This window comes from Zalophus californianus, chromosome 16 (genome assembly GCF_009762305.2).
Source record: "Zalophus californianus isolate mZalCal1 chromosome 16, mZalCal1.pri.v2, whole genome shotgun sequence".
In the NCBI taxonomy this organism is placed as follows: domain Eukaryota; kingdom Metazoa; phylum Chordata; class Mammalia; order Carnivora; family Otariidae; genus Zalophus; species Zalophus californianus.
In genome coordinates, this window is record NC_045610.1 from 41579159 (window position 1) to 41599814 (window position 20656).

Consider the following 20656-nt stretch of genomic DNA (forward strand, 5'->3'; position numbering starts at 1 on the left):
CTAGTTGCAAAGCTTTGCCCTGCTTCTGACCAGCCACTGAAGAAGGGGTATTCCAAGCATCTCTGCCTTGACCAGCAGCAGGATGGGGAAAGTAGGCCCCAGACCCGAAGGAGGGCTCAGCCTTGAGATTAGGCTGGAGACACAACAAGGGGTGGGGACCCCGCAGGCGGGGGCAGGGGCGGAGCAGAGCAGATGGTAATCTAGCTCAGAGACCTGAGCCTTGCACTCCCCACACTCGTCTCCCCATGGACCGCACTGTGGTGCTCATCACTGGCTGCTCCTCGGGCATTGGCCTGCACCTGGCCCTGCGCCTGGCATCCGACCCCTCGCGGAGCTTCAAAGGTATATGAGGGGCTGGGGTGGAGAGAAGGGAGCAGCCCAGGTCCAAGGGGACGCAGGTAGGGGTAAGCAGGGAATTCAGATCCTCATCTTCTTCCGGAACCTCCAGTGTATGCCACGCTGCGGGACCTGAGGGCGCAGGGCCCTCTGTGGGAGGCGGCCCGGGCCCGAGGGTGCCCTCCTGGCTCCCTGGAGACATTGCAGCTGGACGTGAGGGACGCAGACTCTGTGGCCGCTGCCCGGGCACGCGTGACCGAGGGCCGCGTGGATGTGTTGGGTGAGCCTCCCCGCAACACGTGTGCAGGAGCCTTTCCGACGCTGTGTCCAAACCAAAATGTCCCAAGGCCCAGGGACCTACTGGGTCCGAGGACAGAGAGGCAGGCAGGGCCTGACTTCTCTCCCCACAGTGTGCAATGCAGGGCGGGGCCTGCTTGGGCCGCTGGAGGTGCATACGGCTGGCGCCGTGGGGTCAGTGCTGGACGTGAACGTGACCGGGACGGTGCGGACACTGCAGGCCTTCCTGCCCGACATGAAGCGCCGCCGCTCAGGACGTATACTGGTGACCGGCAGCATGGGCGGTTTGATGGGTGCGTGGAATGGGGCGGGGCCAGAGGGAGGGGCGGAGCCTGGTGGCAGTGCCACGGGCTGCAGTGGGCTCCCGGTGGAGACCCTCCCAGACGCGCCTCCAAAGCCTCTTCTCCCCTCGAAGGGCTGCCGTTCAACGCCGTTTACTGCGCCAGCAAGTTCGCGATCGAAGGTCTTTGCGAGAGTCTGGCGGTTCTGCTGCCGCCCTTCGGGGTCCAGTGAGTCACCGCTCCGCCCCCGGGACCCCTGACCCCTGACTTTGGGAACTCCAGCACCGTGTCCTGTTGGAGCCTCTCTCAGGCGTTCTCCCTGGCCCCTCCCCACTGCGGCTCACATTTACTGTGTGTCAAGGCACTTGCCACTCGTTACCGCACCTCTGCTGCCATCCAGCTGGGAAGCTCGGCCCGAAGAGGTTAGGTGACTGGCCCAAGGTCACACAGTAAGGGAGCCTGCCAGGTTGGAATTCTGATGCAAATCCTCACACCCCCGAATGGCTGTGGGGCGGAGGGAGCGGGGAGGCAGGGGTGCTTTTCCGGCAGTAAGCCGCTTTTCAAAGGCTCTGGTTACTCGGCGCCCGCCGCCGGCCCACAGACCCCCGTCCCTCCTGCCCTGCCTGCCCTGCCCGCCTTGCCCTGCCGGGCGGCGGGTCTGGGGTCCGGCCCGCTGGCTGCGCCCCCGCCCACTCGCCCCTCTGGGCCCGCAGCGTGAGCCTCATCGAGTGCGGCCCGGTGCGCACCGCCTTTCTGGAGAAGCAGGAGGGCGTCCCGGGCGGGGCGCTGGACGGCGCGGACGCTGAGACCCGGGTCCTCTTCTCCTGCTACCAGCGCCATTTGGAGCGGATCTTCCGCGAGGCGGCGCAGGACCCGGAGGAGGTGACCGAGGTAGGCGCCGGGCGCGGCCCCGGAACCAAGTACGGCGCGCGGGGGGTGGCGGCGAGCCCCCGGCCGGCCCCCGGCCAGCGCGCTTCCCCTCGCCGCCGCAGGTTTTCCTCGCCGCGCTGCGCGCCCCGCGTCCCGCGCTGCGCTACTTCAGCACCGAGAGCTTCCTACCCCTGGCGCACCTGCGCCTGGCCGACCCCAGCGGCTGCAGCTACGTCGCCGCCATGCACCGCGCGGTATTCGCCGACGAGCCCGTGGAGGAGGCGACGGCCTCGGACCGCGGCGACCCCGGGCTCCGCGCTCCTCCCGGCGCCCGGCAATAAAGTCTTGGCCCGCCGCTGTCTGCCGCTCTCTCCTTTGTGCCCCCGGGGCGCGCGGCTCGGGGGGACGGCGCCAGGCTGCCGGCTCACCGCACCTGTGCGACAAGTGGCGCATGCAGCGGGTGGGTGACCTGGAAAGATCGTGGTTAGCCCGGGTTATGCCTATGCGGAAACCGAGGCCCAGAAAGAGGAAGGAGCTAGTCCGCGGAAGGGCAGGGTGGAGAGTGGTCCCTGGATTCCCACGGGGTGTCTGCAGCAGGATTTAGGTGGACCTGGGAAGGGGGAGAGTCGGGGTGTGACTTGGCCCCCACTAGTCATGGGACCTCAGGCAAGGGCCTTATCCTCTCGAGTCTGTTTTTTTCCTAAGATTTTATTTATTTATTTTACAGAGAGAGAGCGAGAGCAGGAACACAAGCAGGGGGAGTGGGAGAGGGAGAAGCAGGCTTCCCGCTGAGCAGGGAGCCCGATGCGGGGCTCGATTCCAGGACCCTGGGATCATGACCTGAGCCGAAGGCAGATGATTAACGACTGAGCCACCCAGGCGCCGCTCTCAGTCTGTTTTCTTATCTGTAAAATGGGTATAAGACCTATGTCATGGAGTGTATGAAAGGATTAATTGAGGTAATGTCTGGAAGTGCTGGATGGAGGTTTTTTTTTTTTTTAAGATTTTATTTATTTGACAGAGAGAGAGGACAAGCAGGGGGAGTGGCAGAGGGAGAGGGAGAAACAGCCTCCCCACCAAGCAGGGAGCCTGATGCGGGGCTCCATCCCAGGGCTCCAAGATCACGACCCCAGGCGAAGGCAGACACTGACTGAGCCACCGAGGTGCCCCTGGGATGGAGGTCTTAATAGCAGGCACCACCATTATTACTACTACTAGCCGTGTTACTATTGTAATTGTGTTCCTGTGTGGAAGCCAGATGTGTAAAGAAGAAACAAAGCTAAGTGAGTCAAAAGGATACAGCTCCATCCTCCTCTGTGCCCCTGCCCTAGACAAAACTCAGCCGGACGAATCCCCACCAGCCCAGAAGTTGCCACTCACCAGGAGGTTCAGCTGAGGCTCCAGGCCTGGCGGGTCGGCCCAGTGGGCTGTCCTGTCTGAAGTCGGGAAGGCGCTGGAGTGGCAGGAGCCAGTGAAAGGGCCAATCTCCTAGGGTGCTGGAGGAGGGGTGGAGAATAGGTGGAGACTAGGCCCGGGGTTGCAGGCAGAAGAAGGACAAGGGTGCCCAGGAGATGGGACCCGGGAAAGGACTAGGAGACGGGGAGGGAAATGACCATTTGGAGTGGGCAGGGGCCTGGCTGCAGAGAACGTGGGAAGCTGGAATAGAGAGGAAACTGCTGGGGTTTGTGTGCAACCTGAGGGGGGCAGGGAGGAGGCATCGCATCTTGGCCCGCTGCTACCTCCAGGTAGTGGTCTGCTCTGGGCCGTTGGACTGCTGGCCACTTCTGCTCCTGGGACAGGGGACCTCAGCCAGCTCATCCCTGCCTATCCCCCTGCCCTGCTGGCCCTGATGGTTCTGCTGTCCCTTCAGGATCCAGAAAGCCCACAGAAGTGGAAAGGGCCAATGTGGCATGAATCTCTGAGACATAGGACCTGCTCTCAGAGCCTAACTCCTGTCCCCCAAGCTGCTCTTTTGCACCCCTGTGTGAGTGTGTGTGTATGGATGTGTGTGTATGCGTGTGCTCACAAGGTCACCCCTGGGAGGTGGGGACACAATGATGAGAAAGGCCAAGTGTCTCCAAATTACATTCATACTCTTTTTTTTTTTTTAAGATTTTATTTTTTAAGTAATCTCTACACCCAGCGTGGGTCTTGAACCCACAACCCCGAGATCAAGAGTCCCATGCTCCACCGACTGAGCCAGCCAGGCTCAGGTTGACCTGGGAAGGGGGAGAGTCATACTCTTAACAGTCTCATGCAGTTACATGACTTTGAAGACCATTTATATGCCCATGAGCCCCACCAAAGTCTCCAGTGTCCCCAACTCCATTGTTTCCCACAAACTCCGGACATACATCTCCAAATCCCTACTCAACATGTCTTCTTGATTCCTAATAAACTTAATGTGTCCAAATGCCAAGTCCATTCCAGCCCTCCCACTGCTCTCACCTGTCTACCTCGCTTCACTATTTGACAACTGCATTCTTTCTCGCTCATCCCTCAACTAGTTCATCAGCAGGTACCTTCAACCTTCAAAGTAGATTCGGAAATCACCCTGGTCTATGCAGGCACCATCTCCTCATCTGGATTATTGCTATAGTTCCCTAACTGGTTTCCCTGATGCCACCCCTGCCCACCAACAGTAAAATTTCCACAGAGCACCCAGAATGACCTTTTAAAAATGACAGTTATTTCATGCCTGTGCTTAAAACACCTCCTGTGGCTTTCTAAGTAAAATCCAAGGCTTTTCCCCAAGACCTCCAACACAGTCTTTGATCTGGCCCCCACCTCCTTTCTGACCTTACTTCTCACCACTTCCCATCATCTGATTCAGCCCTGCTGGCTTTCTGCCCCAGGACCTTTGAACTGGCTGTTCCTCTGTCCGGTTCACTTTCCCTAATCTCTGATTCTTCTCTTCTTTTAGGTCTTTGCTGTTTCCCTGGACAACCTTATCTAAAATAGCATTCCCTTGGGCGCCTGGGTGGCTCAGTCGTTAAGCGTCTGCCTTCGGCCCAGGTCATGATCCCAGGGTCCTGGGATCGAGTCCCACATCGGGCTCCCTGCTCAGCGGGAAGCCTGCTTCTCCCTCTCCCACTCCCCCTGCTTGTGTTCCTGCTCTCGCTGTCTCTGTCCAATAAATAAATAAAATCTTTAAAAAAAAAATAAAATAGCATTCCCTTCCCTCCACTGTAGTCCCCTTACCTTGTTTTATTTTTCTTCATGGCACTTATCATCAATAGATGTGTTATAGATTTATTGACTTGCTGACTTTATTGTTATACATTTATAACTTTCACCACCCCATCCCAAGACACACAGGAATCTAAGCTCCAGGGGAGGCCCTTTGTTTTGTTCACTGGTTGATCCCTTGTACCTAGAATCATTCTTGATCATGGGAGACACTAAATTCACATTTAGTGAATAAAAATGAGTGTTGGTTCACAACCTGGGCAGTTCCCTGGGTGAAATCTGAAACTGGCCCCTGTACACAAAGGGCAAGGAGAGACAGAAGAAAGAAGCAGACCACTCCAGATTGGTAGGTGGTGGGTTTAATAAGCAAGCAAACTGACATACGAGACTTGCCCTAGGCGGCTGCAAGATCTCTGCATTTGCCCACCAGAATCTTAAAAGTTTATATAGAAGCCTTCAATAGGTTCAGTCACCTATAATGTCCAGATGGTCTCAACATTGCTCTCTCAAGGCTCCCACTGTGGGAATATTCTGACAGAGGAGGGGGCGAGGAACCTACAATTGCCTAGGTCCAGCCTGAGTCAACTGGCAGTCACATTTTCTTGATGATCTCTTCCAGCAGTGACTCTGTGTGGGACTGTGCTCAGATGTTTCAAGGTACTTCCTGAGAGTCTGCAGTTTGTTTCTTCATTTTGGGTCCTCCCTTTAAAAATCCAATCTAACAGGGCGCCTGGGTGGCTCAGTCGATTAAGTGTCTGCCTTCAGCTCAGGTCATGATCCCAGGGTTCTGGGATGGAGCCCCAAGTCTGATTCCCTGCTCAGCAGGGAGCCTGCTTCTCCCTTTCCCTCTGCCCTTCCCCCCTGTTTTGCTGGCTGTCTCTCTCAAATAAATAAATAAAATCTTTTTTTTTTTAAAGGAATACAAAACAAACACCCATAATTATGAAAATGAGCATTTGCTTAGTTTGGGAAAATAAACCACAGCACATTACTGGAATCTTTGGAAATTGGTTTCCCTCCCTTTTGAGATCTCTGTGGACACTTTATTTGAAATATCTCCTGATGGCAACCTGGCTTCCTCTCCCCAGGGAGACTACCAATTCCAGCCTTTCCGGCCCCATTAGCTTCACAGTAAACCCTTGCCACTAGGTCTTCCCCTCCTCCCTTTTCTCCTAACTGGAGAACATCCTCTGGCAACTCTACTGAGCTGTGATGCAGAGCTCTCCTCCTCTCTCCCTCAAACTGGTTCTGGGTGGTGTGGAGAGCTCCCCACAGAGCCACAAGACCTCTGCCATTACTTCCTTATATGTTCCTGGAACATAGAGGGCCTCAATTTCCCCAACTGTGAAATGGGGACTCGGACAGGGTTGTCCTGTGGACTCCCACAGGAGGATCCTCGGACTGGGAGGGCGCCAAGAGGGCTGCGGGGACTCTGAGTCCTGATTCAAGCGCCACCCTGTGACCCCCACCTCTGTAATGTATTAAGAGGAAAGCCAGGTGTTAGTTCTGCCTTTGCCGCTGTCTCCTGGGTGACCTGGCTGAAGCCATTCTCCTCTCTCAGGGTCTAAAGGACATCCGCAATACGCTTTCGGGTCCGCCTTGCCCTCCACGCTCCAAATCCCTCTCGGCTGGGATCTGGAAATAAGGCTTCAGCTGCCTCCCAAGCCCGAGTTCGGCCCCGCCCCCTCGGCCGGACTAGCCCCACTACAAAGTCTCGCGAGATCCCGAACCGAGCGGAGACTTAGGCCTTTCTGCCGTTCCGTAGCTCGGAGACGCATGCGCTGAACTACTGTTTCCGGGTCGCGGCCAGGTAAGCCTCCGCGGCGGCGCTCGCGGAACTTAAGCCCAGAGGTCTCAGTAAGTAGGAGACCGATCCGAGCCTGAGCGTTTTCCTCTAGTCCCCTCCTTCGAGTCTCTGAAGACCCGGGTACAACCTGGCAGTAGGGCCCAGGATTTCGATTCAGTTCAGCGACTTTACTACTCCGGCTGAGAAATGTGGAAACTGCGGCTTAGGGCATAGCTCCTAGTCGCCGTGTAGCAGGCCCCGTGTCCTCCCCCGGTTTCCTCTGGATCAGCGCAGACCCCCGTCCCTGCGCCAGGTCCCCTCCCTTGGGTCCAAGGCCCCAGTTTTCAGCCTCAGCCACATAACCCCTCAGTCACCCACGCCTCGTCTCCCTGGCTGTCCGCAGGCCTGGGCAGCATGGCCGTATTCCGGTCGGGCCTCCTGGTGCTGACGACGCCCCTGGCCTCCCTGGCCCCTCGCCTGTCCCCCATCCTGACCTCGGCGGCCCGGCTGGTGAATCACACGCTCTATGTACACCTGCAGCCGGGCATGAGCCTCGGGGGCCCAGCTCAGCCCCAATCCAGCCTCGTGCAGGCCACGTTTGAGGTCCTGGATTTCATCGCGCACCTCTACGCTGGCGCGGACGTCCACAGGCACCTGGACGTCAGAATCCTGCTGACCAATATCGGAGCCAAGAGCGCCTCTCTCCCTTCCCTGCCCAGCTCAGTCCAGAACCTGGCCCACCCACCGGAAGTGGTGCTGACTGACTTTCAGACCCTGGATGGAAGCCAGTACAACCCGGTCAAGCAACAGCTAGAGCGTTATGCCACCAGCTGCTACAGTTGTTGTCCCCAACTGGCTTCGGTGCTGCTATACCCCGATTATGGGTCCGGAGAGCTGCCTGTGGAGTCCCTGGATGTCCCCTTACCCTCCACCATCAGGCCAGCCTCCCCCGTGGCCAGGTCTCCAAAGCAGCCAGTGCGTGGCTACCACCGTGGGGCTGTGGGTGGCACGTTTGACCGCCTGCACAATGCTCATAAGGTGTTGCTCAGTGTCGCGTGCATCCTGGCCCAGGAGCAGCTTGTGGTGGGAGTAGCAGACAAAGACCTGTTGAAGAGTGAGTGAGAGAGACCCTGGAATAGAGCGGGGAAGGCCCTCAAAACTCCTTAACCTCGCCCCCAGTTCATGACTGATGAAGAGTGGGGCCATCCTTTACTTCCCACCCCTCCCAAATGTCACAGTGCCTGGCACTCAGTTGGTGATAAGGAAATTACGTTAAATGAGTAAGTGTAGCTTTCTCAGTGTGTTGTCACCACTCAAATCAGAATTCCCCCAAATGTGGAGCCAGGGAGTCTGCACTTTTAAGAAGTTCTCTGGTGATGAACCCTAAAGATTGAGACCCTGGCAATAAATGGATGAGTGGGTTGTAGGTAGTTGTGCCAGAGACACAGCAAGAGGGGACTCGTGGTTGGGTGGTTCTTGGAATTCTCCATCTGACTCTGATGGTGGCACTGCTAGTTCTCTGGGCACAGGCCAGCCCCTGCCATGACTGTTGTGCTTGCTGGCTGCCCCCTTTTCATAGTTCCCCTGACACAGACCACTTCCCAGCTTAGCCATTTCTTCCTGCCACCCACCCCCATCTGGAGATTGGATGCTTAGGGTCAGTCTTCCCCAAACTTGCCTATGCCTTTCCTCCCCAATAAAAAGATCTCACTGTTTTTTGGGCTTCTTCCCCAGGCAAGTTACTCCCTGAGCTGCTCCAACCCTACGCAGAACGTGTGGAACACCTGAGTGAGTTCCTGGTGGACGTCAAGCCCTCCTTGACTTTTGATATCATCCCCCTGCTGGACCCCTATGGGCCCGCTGGCTCTAACCCCTCCTTGGAGTTCCTGGTGGTCAGCGAGGAGACCTATCGTGGGGGGATGGCCGTCAACCGCTTCCGCCTTGAGAATGTAACCCCTGAGGGAGACTGGCAGAGGGAGTGGATGGGATGGGGAAGGCCACGTTGGGGGACTGTTGGAAGTACCATGACCTTAGAGGAGGGAAGAAAGGGCTTAGGGTGGTGAGGAAGAGTCAAGAAAGAACTGGTTCCCAGCTTGCCCTTGGATGCAGGCTCTACCTCTGGAGTACCTAGGGGAGGATCTGGGAGCGGTGTGGGGGGGCAGCTCGGGTGTCACTGTCATCCCGTCCCTCCTTCCCTCTCCTTATCCCTCCTCTTTTACCGCAGGACCTGGAGGAGCTTGCCTTGTATCAGATCCAGCTGCTGAAGGACCAAAACCACAAGGACAATGAAGAAGACAAAGTCAGCTCCTCTAGCTTCCGCCAGCGAATGCTGGGAAACCTGCTTCGGCCTCCATATGTATGCCTGCCTCCCCCCCCCCCCCCCCCCCGTCTTGGGTGGGTTGGAAATGCTGGAGAGTAAAGACAAGAATTCAGTCCCAAGCATGAGTCTGAAGACCCTAGTAACTGGGGTTCCCTGTCCTCCACCTTCAGAAGAGGCCAGAGCTACCCACACACCTGTACGTGATTGGGCTGACGGGCATCAGTGGCTCCGGGAAGAGCTCAGTAGCTCAGCGGCTTAAGGGCCTGGGGGCATATGTCATCGACAGTGACCAGCTGGGCCATCGGGCCTATGCCCCAGGTGGTCCTGCCTACCAGCCTGTTGTGGAGGCCTTTGGAACAGGTAATACGTGGGGGGTGGGGAGGGGGGGAAGAGCTGGAAGTGGCCTGAAGTGAGGAGATGGCCTGGCCTCCTTCCCCAGCCCTGTGTCTCTGTCGTCCAGATATTCTCCATAAAGATGGCATTATCAACAGGAAGGTCCTAGGCAGCCGGGTGTTTGGGAACAAGGTAAACACACTCTTCCCCAAGGGTTTCTCAGCTGCTACTAGACGCAGAGGTTGGGACCCAGTAGACCTTTCTGGTCTGGTCCAGAGTGCTCCCTTCCATTCATCTCTTCCCAACCACCTCCTCCCTCGGGCTGGCTCCATCTCCGAGGGAAGGTAAACGGTCGCGTCCTCTGTTCCCCTCCTCAGAAGCAGCTGAAGATACTCACGGATATCATGTGGCCAGTTATTGCAAAGCTGGCTCGAGAGGAGATGGATCAGGCTATGGCTGAGGGTGAGTGGGAGGGAGGATGGGAGCAGCCCAGAGGGACATTAAGCAGATTCTCCTCCTGGGAGCTTCCCCACCCCAAGCCAGACCCTCTACTTTCCTTGGGACTAGGCCTCCTTGGCTCTCTGATAGTAAGTGGCAGTGTGCTGCTAGCAGTGATTGGGGTCTCCCCACAGGAAAGCACGTGTGCGTGATCGATGCTGCTCTGCTGCTTGAAGCCGGCTGGCAGAACATGGTACATGAGGTGTGGACCGTTGTCATTCCCGAGACTGAGGTATCTGGACCCCATCTCCCACCCCAGCCCCATTGCACACCGCAGTCCCCTCTGAGCCAGTGGGTTGACCCATGCCTTGTCTGTGTCGAGGCTATACGACGCATCGTGGAAAGGGATGGCCTGAGTGAGGCTGCGGCTCAAAGCCGGTTGCAGAGCCAGATGAGTGGGCAGCAGCTTGTGGACCAGAGCCACGTGGTGCTGAGCACCTTATGGGAACCGCATGTCACCCAATGCCAGGTTGGTGCTCAGGGAAGGGCTGGCTTATGGGGAAGGAGTCTCCAGTGGGTGCCTGCCTGACCCTGTCCTCTCTTCCTCCAAACATTCTGGCCCACTCAAAGGTGGAGAAGGCCTGGGCCCTCCTGCAGAAGCGCATCCCCCAGGCACCGTAAGGCCCATGGCTGACATTGAGTTCTCTGTGGGGCCCAAGTGGCCCCTGGAGCTGCCAAGAGATTCAGCGGTGAGGAGGAATGGGGGCCTCAGGGCTCATCCTGGTTGGGCCTAGAGGGCTCTGAACCAAACTGGGGAGCGCAGGGCTGGGCCTGGCGGACACATGAAGCCTACCCAGCTTGCTGGTGTTTGGCCATCACTGAGGATGTGGCTCATCGGGGAGCAGGCCTCTCTGGCATTCTGTGCCTACTCTTGCCCACAGTGTTTGATGCCTACGGCCGACTGTGCCCAGGGCAAACACTGGAACTTGTAACAGAATTAAAGATGAATGTTGCCAGGTGCTGCCTGTATGGTGTCTGCTTCCTGCCTGGATGCCTTTGGATATCTTGGGAAGCCTTGAGCTGGAAGCCGGGAGTGCAGTGGTTAAGAGCTTGGCTTTTGAAGCCAGCCAGCCAGACTGAGGTCAGCCTTGGTCCTATCCCTGATAGCTGTCTGCTTTGCGAGAAGCTACCGACTTTCTAGGTTCTTCAGTTTCCTTATCTGTAAAGTAGCATAACTTAGCCAGGAGGCTCTCTGAAAGCGTTTCTTCCACTGGTCTCCTGCCAGGCGTCTGGCTGCGTGTTGGGAGGACCGGCCTTCCACAAGCCGGGCGGGGCCTCTGCCTTCACGGAGCTGGCAGCCCGGCGGGGTCGGCCCAGGTGGCCAGGCCTGCACCGCCACGGGGCGGGCTGCCTGCAAGGGTGGGGATGGGACGCGCGTCCCCGGGAGCCGTCTGGGCCCGCACAGCGCGTGCACGCAACTATCGGAAACCGTTCAGACGAGCCTTTTGAGGGGACCCCATTTTACAGAACGTACTGCACGTCGCGGCAGCAAGGACGCCCACCCCGAGGGAGGGCAGAGAAGACATCCGTGTCCGCTCCGACGCCAGTGTCCCCTGCCCACGGGTTCGCCGTTTCCGGGCTGCGCATGCGCGCCCCTCGCTCCGCCCTCCGCCTCCAGCGCGTGGGTTGGTGGGTTTGGGTCACGTGGATGCGCCTCGCCTCTTCCTCGCGGCAGGGGGCCCGCCCGCGGGCTGGTTTCCGGTTCGGTGGGTCGGAGATGACGGAGCAGGGCGCTTCTCCGGACGACCCCTGGGTCAAGGCAAGCCCCGCGGGCGCGCACGCCGGCGAGGGGAGGGCGGGTCGGGCTCGTGCACGTGGGGGGGCCGGAAGACTAGGGGATTCCTTGCAGTCCCCAAAGGTCCCCCCGCCCTCCGGGCCCCGGGGCTGCAGAGAAGACAGCTCTCGCCCCGCGCGTGCCAAGGTGGGGAGACAAGTGACGCGTGTGTGCACGAGTGTGAGGGGGCAGGGTTTGGGGGCTGGGGAGGCGCTGGATTGGGGGTGGGGTCAGACGGGATTCTGCGGAGGGGCGGCGCTCCCATGGTCTCTCCGCTCTTGGCTCCCGGCAGTCCTGCGGTCGCCTGCGCATCCCGGGGGGATGTGTGTGCTCTGTGTGTGTGTACACGTGTGTACGCCCGCGCGCGTGCATCCCGCAATTGCCTGCGCACCCTGGGGGGCGGTGTGTGGGTAGGTGTGTGTGCGCGCGCACGTGCGCGCGAGTGAAAGGAGGTGCGGTCCCCGGGCGGAGGTTTGATGAGCTGCTCCTTTGCTCCTTTGCAGGTGGAATATGCCTACAGCGACAACAGCCTGGACCCCGGTGAGTGCCTCCCCCACCGTCTCCAGCTCCCTGATGACACTCCCACTGCAGCCCTGTAGATTCCCGTGGTCTCGCCCGCCACACCTGAGCACAGTCCACTGTCCCGGAGACGGAGGGAGGAGCTGCAGGACAGGGCCAGGCAGCATAAAGCAGGGAGGCGATGACGGTAGTGAAGTTAGCCACTCCCTCTCTGTCACTGTGCCCAGATGCCGTCTTGTGAGCCGGTGGTGCCACTGCAGGCCCACGGAGCAGTGTGGACACCAGAGACAGGAGCCCTGCAGCATGGCACAGCAGGAAGCCGATGACCCAGTGCGGGTGGCTTCTGGGTTGAAAGGGGGAGGTCAGCATCTAAGGATCAGAAAGCCATTGTACCTACAGGTGTCTCTGGGTCTAATAGTGTTCCCCTGCCCTACTCCTTAGTGATTGGGACCTCTCTTTTCCAGGGCTTTTTGTAGAAAGTACCCGAAAGGGGAGTGTAGTGTCCAGAGCTAATAGCATCGGTTCCACCAGTGCCTCTTCCGTCCCCAATACAGGTAGGCAGCAACATGCCCCCACCTGGGGGGTGCTCAGAAATACCATCGTTTTGGTATATTTCCTAGACAGGAAGCTCCAGTCCTCCACACGGGGGTGCTGGAGGCCTAGTGTTAGACACAGGCTCTCCCCATCTCTCCCCTCATCTAGGACGATAGGTTCTTCTGGCCATTTGCTGTCTCTGGGTACCAGTTTTTTTCCCCCGCTGGGGCAAGGTGGGGTAGCTGGGCCCCACTGGGCCTCAAAATGACCTCTTCCCGCCCCCAACTTTGAGCGTAGATGACGAGGACAGCGATTACCACCAGGAGTCCTATAAGGAGTCCTACAAGGACCGGCGGCGGCGAGCACATACCCAGGCTGAACAGAAGAGGAGGGACGCCATCAAGGTGACTGGGGAGGCCTCTACTCAGCCCCCGCAGGAGGGCCTCTGTGTTTCAGATTCATTCGGCCCCGACCTCATCAGATAGCCCAGGGTCCTCGCGGGCAGCTGATCTAGGCCCCGGACATGAACACCTCCCTCCTTCCAGCAGCCCCACCCCTTTGAGGTTTGAGCATGGAACTCGGTTCTCGGAGAGAAGGCTTGGAGCCAGTTTGCCTTAATCCGTCAGAGTTAAGGAAGCCTGGTTTCCCCTGCTGTCTCCACAGAGAGGCTATGACGACCTTCAGACCATCGTCCCCACCTGCCAGCAGCAGGACTTCTCCATTGGTTCCCAAAAGCTCAGCAAAGCCATCGTTCTGCAGAAGAGTACGGCCAGCGAGAGCCCTGGGAGTGGTCGGGGCCGGCGGGGCTGTAGAAGAGGCCAGAGCCTTCTACCCTCTCAGCCTGGCCCTGGTGGGAGGGGGGTGGTTATGGGAGTTGGGGAATGGGGGGGCTGGGGAGGGAAGGGACGGGGAAGGGGAAACAAAGCCTCGTCTTTCTGGTTGAAACTTCCTCTGTACCCACCCACACCCCAGCCATTGACTACATCCAGTTTTTGCACAAGGAGAAGAAAAAGCAGGAGGAGGAGGTATCCATGCTACGCAAGGACGTCACAGCCCTAAAGATCATGAAAGTGTAAGGGGGATGCTGAGCTGGGGTAGGCAGGGTTTCTGAGAGGACTCGGGCCAACTTCGGTTCATACCTTCCTCTCGTTCAAAGGTCACGTCAGCTACTACAGGACAGATAATCCTCTCCCTCCCTTAGGTGGCCCCTTAGAGGCCGGACTCTGTCCCCCAGCCGTCCCTGACGCATAGCAGACACTCGACGTGCCTGTGGGCTTCATGAAGGGAAGGGTGGGGAGAGGGGTCACCACTTCCGTCCCAGAAGCAGTATCTAGCTGATGTTGAATACCTCCCAGCAGCTCTCCAGAAGCTCCTTCCTGGGGGAGAACCTCGGGTACCGGAGCTGCTATAAGACCTGAGTGAGCCCTGTTACTACTCACTTTCAGGAACTACGAGCAGATTGTGAAGGCCCACCAGGACAATCCCCATGAGGGGGAAGACCAGGTCTCTGACCAGGTCAAGTTCAATGTGTTTCAAGGCATCATGGACTCCCTGTTCCAGTCCTTCAATGCCTCCATCTCCGTGGCCAGCTTCCAGGAGCTGTCAGCCTGTGTCTTCAGCTGGATTGAGGAGCACTGTAAGCCTCAGGTACGGGGTAACAGTGGCCGTGGGGTGGGGGCGGGTCTCCTCCCCTCCCCCAGGCAAAGTGGCCCAAATCCTAATTTGTTCAGAGAGGGAGGGCAGCAGCTTTTAGATTTCTTGTCGGGGGTGGGGAGGTGGTCTCCCTTCTTTGCTTCCTAGCCCAGATTTTCCTGTTAGGGTTTCATTTGGCAAGACTGATGGGGCACTTAAGCAAGGCTCGCTCTGCCCCTTCTCAGCCCCCCTGCGGCTGCCCAGCGTGTACCCCTCATCACAGCAGCGGACTCACTCGGCACATCTGGAAAGATTCCTGGCCGCCACTCCCCAGGCCTGCTGAAGTGGTTTGCCCCTGGGGGTTTGTAAGGGGGCAGCATGTGAATGCTGTCGCAGGGAGTCCCCTGCTTCTGAGGACTGGTTGCCTTTTCTGAGGCTTGACTTGTATCTGAGAGTCTTTGTTTCCTGACATTTTCTGGAAACACTTGAAGCATACTGCAACCCTGACACTCACGAGCCCACCACCTAAATGTTACCATTCCCATTTTCCCATTTCTTGCCTTTGCTTTTCCATGTAGCCAGCCGGGCCACCCCTTTCCCCATCCTGTTGGGCGGATAAACTGCAGCCGGCAGTGTGGCCCACGGGCTTTTCCCGTTGCGCTCTAGAGCGCACGCCTGGCCTAGGCGCGTCCCTGAGCCGGCTCTGTCCTTGCCTCCGCGTCAGCTGTCTCTCCCTCTGCTGCCCCCGCCAGACCCTCCGGGAGATCGTGATTGGCGTCCTGCACCAGTTGAAGAACCAGCTGTACTGACTGGCTCCCGGAACCCGCAGAAGAGCCAACGACAGGCCTGATTCTCCTGCTTGGCCACAGAGCCACTGGGTTTCTGAGATCGGACTGTGATGCTGCACACGGGGCCACTGGCTCCCGGAGCTTGGTTCCCCAGCACCCCCTCATCCTCAGTGGGGCTGGGGTGTTTGTTTTGTGAAAGCTGTAATTTATTATACTGACCACAAAACTCGAGCCTCCTGTCTTTCCCCCTCCCCATAAAAGTCCTCGGGCAGGGGTCTGCTCTGGGCACCCCCAAGAGTTCCCGGCCTCTCCCTAAGCCTCAGATTTTTGCTCCTTATCTACATGTATCTGGAAGCTACTATTGCATTTGGTTTGGTCTCTTGGGCCAGATTTGGGCAACATCTGGCCCAAGTTTGGCCATTTTGGCAGTAGTGGGACAGGAAGAAAGGAACGCGAGGAAATATTCCCACAGCCATGAAGTGTGATAGGCCACCTGGTACCTGGGCTAGGGCTGCCAGGATCCTGCCCTCGCCTGCTACTCCACTGCCTCTCCTTTCCCGCTCCCTGCGTGCTCCTGCCCTCTGTCCCACAGGCAGGAGCACAGCACAGAGGAGTGTGACACAGCACTACGTATTAAGAGGCTTTTTTCTCCTTTAATCTTTTAAACACCAACAGTGCAATTTTGCTAAAGTTACAATTTTGGAAAATGAACGGGGCCTCAAAACCACTCCCAGCCTTCCCGTCAAGTGTATCTGGGTCTCTGCCATCTCCGTGCTACCTGCATTTCTCCCAGGACTTGGGGCCAGGGTGAAGGGGTAGAGAAGATACTTAAAGGGGTACAGAGCCCGGAGAAGTCCTGGGTAAGGCCTTGGGCTCCTTGAATGCTGTGTACAGTAGCCTCTCTCTACCCTGTAGCCTTCCTCAGGGTTGACATCTGGGACGTTTGGTTATCCAGAGAAAATTAAGTATTTTTATATCAAATTATATTACAATAAATATCGCCAAATGCTTTCCTTTAGTGCTGTTCCAAGATTGAGCGTTCAGTTCAAGCAACTGGAATGTAGCCAGTGAAAGGAGCCTGACCATCCGCTGTGGGCTCTCTCACTCCCTGCGCCCCATACTCTGGCCCCTGCCCCTCTCCCCGCCACTCTGCCCAAAGGCAGAAAGCAGCAGGAACAAAAAAAAGAAGCCGACCTGAAGGAGGCAGCCAGCCCAGGACCTCTCTTTCCATGCCCCCATCCTGCAGGAGGACCCCTCAAGGGTCTGGGAGCTTCACGTTGTAATCCTCATCTGTCTCTATCCCGACTTCCTCCTGGGGCAGGGAGACAAGTGGATGAGCCCTCCTCGGACGGAAGCCTAGGGGAGCGAGGACGGGAGAGAGAGCCACTTACAAAGAACTGCTTCTTGCTCTTGGGGTATCCTTCCAGAATTGCATCCGACAGCTCTGTTGCCTGACAAGAAACAAAACCACCCCTTTTCAGGTGGGTGGTGGGCACCGCCTGGCAGAGCCATGCTACTGGGCAGTGGTTTCTGCCATTTCTCGGGGCCTGCCCAGAGCGCGCACACTCACCATCCTCTTGCGCTTCCTCCACTCCTTGCAGTACTTCTGCCTCTCGCTGTACACCTGGACGGGACAACAGCTGCCTCTAGCCCCTCAGCCCCGCGGCAGGTGGGGGCCAGCCGCCTCCTTGCTCCGCCCTGCTCCGGCCCTCCCAGCTCACCCGCTCTTTCTCTTCCGGAGTCACGTGGTTGGTGGCTGCTTTTATATTCTTCAGTCTCTCTCTGTAGCCAGCACATTCCTTCTTCAACTCCTGGATCTCTTTCTGCATCTCCGGTGTGGTCAGGGCACTAGTTAACTCCTTCAGCTCTGAAACCATAGCTCTCTGAGGTCCCTTCCCACCCCTGAAGATGGGGCTTTGTCTTTCCCAGTGGGTGCTGCCTGAGGTAGGGGACTGGGCCCCTACCTTGCTCTAGGTTCTACACACGGTCCAGAATGAGTTCCATATTCTGGAAATGCTCAGCAGAGATGAAGGCTTACAGAATTACCAGTTTATTCTAGTTTTTTTTCCTCCTCCATCTACCAGCGGTGGTAAAGTGAGGTTGAACACTTCCCTGTAGCCAGTTAAAGAAGCAGGCACAGAGGGAGCGTGGGCCCGGGACACAGATAATGTTAGGGAAGACAAATGCATGTTTTGCCCACTTAATTTAAAAGCCATGAGCTGTTCTCTCTTTTAACACGATGCCTGCGGCAGCCGAGCAGAGATTCACTGACGCAAGACAACACTGCCGTCAGCAAACCATCCACTCTGTAATTCCTGACCTCTAGACTGACCCTGACCCTAGGGGCCCCTTCGGGGGCTGCCCAGTCTTACCAGCCTCCATGTGGCGGCAGCTCTGCTGTAAGCTCTGCACCTTAGCAGTGAGGGCCACGATTTTGGCATCCAGGCCTTGGAGGTCGGCATCACTCACCATAGCAAACTGGTCCTGCCAGAGGTGAGAGGAAAAACAGAAGGGGGCTGATGTGAGGCACAGGAGGGGAAGCCACATCTGGGGGCAGGGGGCAGCATCACACACACGCCAAGAACGTGAGGCTCCCCAACCCTGCAGAGGGCCTGGGGGAACAGCGGGAGGGTCCTGGGAGAAACCACTCAGTTTAGTACCGGTCCCAACTAACAAGATATAAACAAGAAGTTAAAACCTGAGGCCTGTCCTCAAGGGGCTTCAAGGCTGGCAGGATGCCGAACAGGGCAGAGATCTCAGTTTAGTGGTAATACCGCTCACTGGGCTGAAGGAGTAAAGGAACATTCTTCCCAAGGTAGAGCTACCTAAGTTGCACGTTCCCACAACAGGAAGAACCGGGACAGGTAGAGAGGCATGGCGGGCAGTACCGAAGGGACTCCGGGGCAAGTGTGAGCAGCCCGTCCCCTGAGACCCGCTGCTGCCAAGGACAGCGCCGGGGCTCCGCGGGGGTCTTGTCAGTGGTGATGGGGAGCAGGTTAGGAAGAGGCGGGGAAGGCCAGCCTGGGCAGTGCGGCCTCTACCTGAAGGCAAGGCAGGCCTTCAGAGCAGCAAGCAGTGAACCACGGACAGCCTGCACGCCACGTCCTGCCAGATACAGGGTTTTGAAAACAAAAACTGATCGAAACAGCCACGCCTGCCCGTTTACATACTGTCTCGGGCTGCTTCTGTCTACGTGGCAGACACGAGTGGTCGTGACAGCTGCGTAGCTGTGACAAGAGACCATCTGGCCTACAAAGCACAAAAATATTACTGGTCTGGCCCTTTACAAAAGAAAATCTGCAAAATACTCCCTTAGGGAATCTTCATTAGAGTAATCACATAATGAAACCTATTTTAGGAAAATCAACCTTAATGGTGGTTTGGTTCAGTTAAACTAGTATTCAGTGTCTACTGGACGTTAGCTCCTGGGGTGGGGGTGCTGAGCAAAGGAATATGAGTGAGAAGTGGGGCTGCCTTAGAAGAGCTGCAGTCCAGCGTGAAGACGTGCAGAAAGACAACAGAAAGACAACCGCAATACAGCATCCCTCAGAGAGGTGAGCACCTGAAGAAAAGGCGATTAGAGAATTCACGGAAGGTCTCTGGAGAAGGTGATGCCTGAGGGGAATCCTAAAGGATGAGTAAGCGTTAGCTGAGCAAAGAGGAAGAAGGCGAAGAAGGGTCTTTGAAGCTCCAGGCAGAGGAAGGACACAGGAGTAAAACTCATCTAAATGGTCTAGTACTGGTGAATGGACCCAGAAGGGACAGTGAGGCAGGCGGCAGCCTAGGGCCAAGGCTCCAAGTACCTTTTCCCTGTTCTAGGGAGCGCCAGAGTTTGAAGTCGCTAAATAGCGACTTTGAAGGCAATGGCACTATTGCCAATTACACAGACCCTTCTGGCTTTAGTGTTTAAGATGGCTGGGAGGCCAGCAGATGTTAGGAGGGCATCGGGGAGATGAGGAACACCTGAACTTGAGCAGCCACCGAAGATGGAAAGGAGAGGGCAGAGCAGGAAGGGGGAAAACCAACAGGGCACCGGGAAAAGAGAAGAGTGACTTACTCCCCGGTCTCTAGGTTGGGCGAGACATGATTCCACGGAGGTAGAAGCAGGTAGGAGGAGCCCATTTAGGGGAGATGCCGCATTCTCCTTCAGTGATATTAGTATTGACTCAAAGGCCTGGCAGGCTCCAGGTGGTGGGCTGGCCCAGAGATACAAAATTAGTGTTTTCTGTGCGGGGAGTGAGGGGTGGGGACAGAAGGCGAATCATTTGGCAGATGGTGGTTCTAATCTAGATGCCTGGGAAAAGAAACTTCCACGCGGGAATGGATCCTGGCAGCAGCAATTCAGGGTCTTCTTGTCATCGATCATGTCCCGAATCTGGAAGTCTCACTAATCTGGGTCACAGCAAGGGGAGTACCCACCTTGATTTCAAGGGTGTCTGGGGCCCTTTTCATGGCGTAAGACAGGTTGAGTTTCATGGGGTGCCTCAAATTCTCCAGAAGAGAGTTCATTCTAGAGACTGATTCACCTAATGTCGGGGTCTCACACGGGCGATAATCTGCACAGGTTTCCCTCACCTGGTCGGCAAAATAGATCTTCTGCTTGCCGTACACCTTCTCTTTGATTTTGCCTTGCTGGGCCAGCTGCTCTAGGGCCTTCACCACCGCCTGCGGGGGGGGGGGGCGGGCAATCAGAGGAATGACTTCGGGGGCCCAGGCAGCGGGAATTTCAGCCCCAGACCGGGAAGCGCCCGACAAGCCTTAGGAAGCTCAAGGCTAGAATGGCAGCTTCGAGAGGGCAGCACCCCAAACTGATTCGAGGGGACCCAACGGGAGGAATCCCAGGAGAGGGTCCTCACCGCCTTGCCCAGTCCGTGTTCCCGCTGCAGGTTCCCGAACACGTCCTGGGCGCTGTAGGGCCGGTTCTGCTCCTGCAGGTACTTCAGGAGGATCCCGGGGGCTACGGGGAGACGGGGCAAGGGTGGGGGTCAACCGACGCCTCGCCCGCCCCCCGCCCGGTCTCCCTCGCGCCGACTGTCCCGTTTACCTCCCGCCGCGGCCTCCGCCCGGCCTTTACTCATGGCCTTTCCCGCCGCTAACTCGGAAGGCCGGACGTTGCGGTTGCTCGGGGCAACGGCTGCTTCCGGCGACGAGAAGGGCGGGTCGCAAGCGTTGATTGGCGGAAGGGGACGTCTTCGCGAGGCACGGAGCACCCCTTCCCGGGCGCCGTAGTTCGGTCCAACCCGGAGCCTGGCGCCAGCCTCCGGGGTCTCAGCGGCGGAGGCGGGGCGCTAGCTCCAGAGCGCTCCTACTACCCCCAACCCCCCCCTGCCCCCCGGCTCGGGGCGTAGGCCGGAGTAAACCACTCCTTGAAGTCTCGAAACCCACTTCCAGGGGCGGCTGAACTCTCGTGACCGTGAGCTGGGACGGGGTTCCCGGGGGGAGAAAGCTTAGGATCAGCTCCCGCTGGGCTAGCGACTTGGCTCAAGGTCACAGGGTCAG

At 57.7% G+C, this 20656-nt stretch overlaps 4 protein-coding genes across 18 annotated transcripts; 3 read left to right on the forward strand and 1 right to left on the reverse strand.

Moving 5' to 3' along the window:
- The first annotated feature begins 28 nt into the window (after positions 1 to 28).
- On the forward strand, positions 29 to 4841 carry HSD17B1 (hydroxysteroid 17-beta dehydrogenase 1). Of its 6 annotated transcripts, none has more exons than XM_027626611.1 (6): positions 29 to 342; positions 422 to 616; positions 747 to 926; positions 1049 to 1142; positions 1628 to 1805; positions 4708 to 4841. In XM_027626611.1, the coding sequence occupies exons 1-6, from the start codon at positions 246 to 248 to the stop codon at positions 4738 to 4740; spliced, it is 777 nt and encodes a 258-aa protein (XP_027482412.1). In that variant the 5' UTR covers positions 29 to 245; the 3' UTR covers positions 4741 to 4841. The 6 variants fall into 6 exon arrangements, with proteins under 6 accessions (XP_027482412.1, XP_027482407.1, XP_027482409.1 ...); XM_027626606.1 differs by having other exon boundaries at positions 449 to 616; positions 1628 to 2244; XM_027626608.1 differs by lacking the exon at positions 4708 to 4841 and adding an exon at positions 1907 to 2418.
- Positions 4842 to 6714: 1873 nt separating this feature from the next.
- COASY (Coenzyme A synthase) lies at positions 6715 to 10866 on the forward strand. Of its 2 annotated transcripts, XM_027625950.1 has the most exons (10): positions 6715 to 6783; positions 7163 to 7873; positions 8494 to 8708; positions 8984 to 9115; positions 9250 to 9439; positions 9540 to 9604; positions 9790 to 9874; positions 10045 to 10142; positions 10233 to 10379; positions 10481 to 10866. In XM_027625950.1, the coding sequence occupies exons 2-10, from the start codon at positions 7174 to 7176 to the stop codon at positions 10529 to 10531; spliced, it is 1683 nt and encodes a 560-aa protein (XP_027481751.1). In that variant the 5' UTR covers positions 6715 to 6783; positions 7163 to 7173; the 3' UTR covers positions 10532 to 10866. The 2 variants fall into 2 exon arrangements, with proteins under 2 accessions (XP_027481751.1, XP_027481752.1); XM_027625951.2 differs by having other exon boundaries at positions 6749 to 7873.
- Positions 10867 to 11538: 672 nt separating this feature from the next.
- Positions 11539 to 16469, forward strand: MLX (MAX dimerization protein MLX). 8 transcript variants are annotated; one of them, XM_027625959.2, is made up of 8 exons: positions 11539 to 11669; positions 12188 to 12224; positions 12668 to 12757; positions 13035 to 13141; positions 13401 to 13500; positions 13710 to 13809; positions 14183 to 14384; positions 15122 to 16469. In XM_027625959.2, the coding sequence occupies exons 1-8, from the start codon at positions 11559 to 11561 to the stop codon at positions 15176 to 15178; spliced, it is 804 nt and encodes a 267-aa protein (XP_027481760.1). In that variant the 5' UTR covers positions 11539 to 11558; the 3' UTR covers positions 15179 to 16469. The 8 variants fall into 8 exon arrangements, with proteins under 8 accessions (XP_027481760.1, XP_027481757.1, XP_027481761.1 ...); XM_027625956.2 differs by lacking the exon at positions 15122 to 16469 and adding an exon at positions 14615 to 15115; XM_027625954.2 differs by having other exon boundaries at positions 11613 to 11831.
- LOC113939598 (PSMC3 interacting protein) lies at positions 16327 to 20286 on the reverse strand. 2 transcript variants are annotated; one of them, XM_027625961.1, is made up of 8 exons: positions 20202 to 20286; positions 20014 to 20114; positions 19733 to 19822; positions 17530 to 17641; positions 16879 to 17024; positions 16728 to 16781; positions 16549 to 16608; positions 16327 to 16469 (listed from the first exon to the last, which is right to left on the reverse strand). In XM_027625961.1, the coding sequence occupies exons 1-8, from the start codon at positions 20233 to 20235 to the stop codon at positions 16413 to 16415; spliced, it is 654 nt and encodes a 217-aa protein (XP_027481762.1). In that variant the 5' UTR covers positions 20236 to 20286; the 3' UTR covers positions 16327 to 16412. The 2 variants fall into 2 exon arrangements, with proteins under 2 accessions (XP_027481762.1, XP_027481763.1); XM_027625962.1 differs by lacking the exon at positions 16549 to 16608 and having other exon boundaries at positions 16376 to 16513.
- Positions 20287 to 20656: the final 370 nt, after the last annotated feature.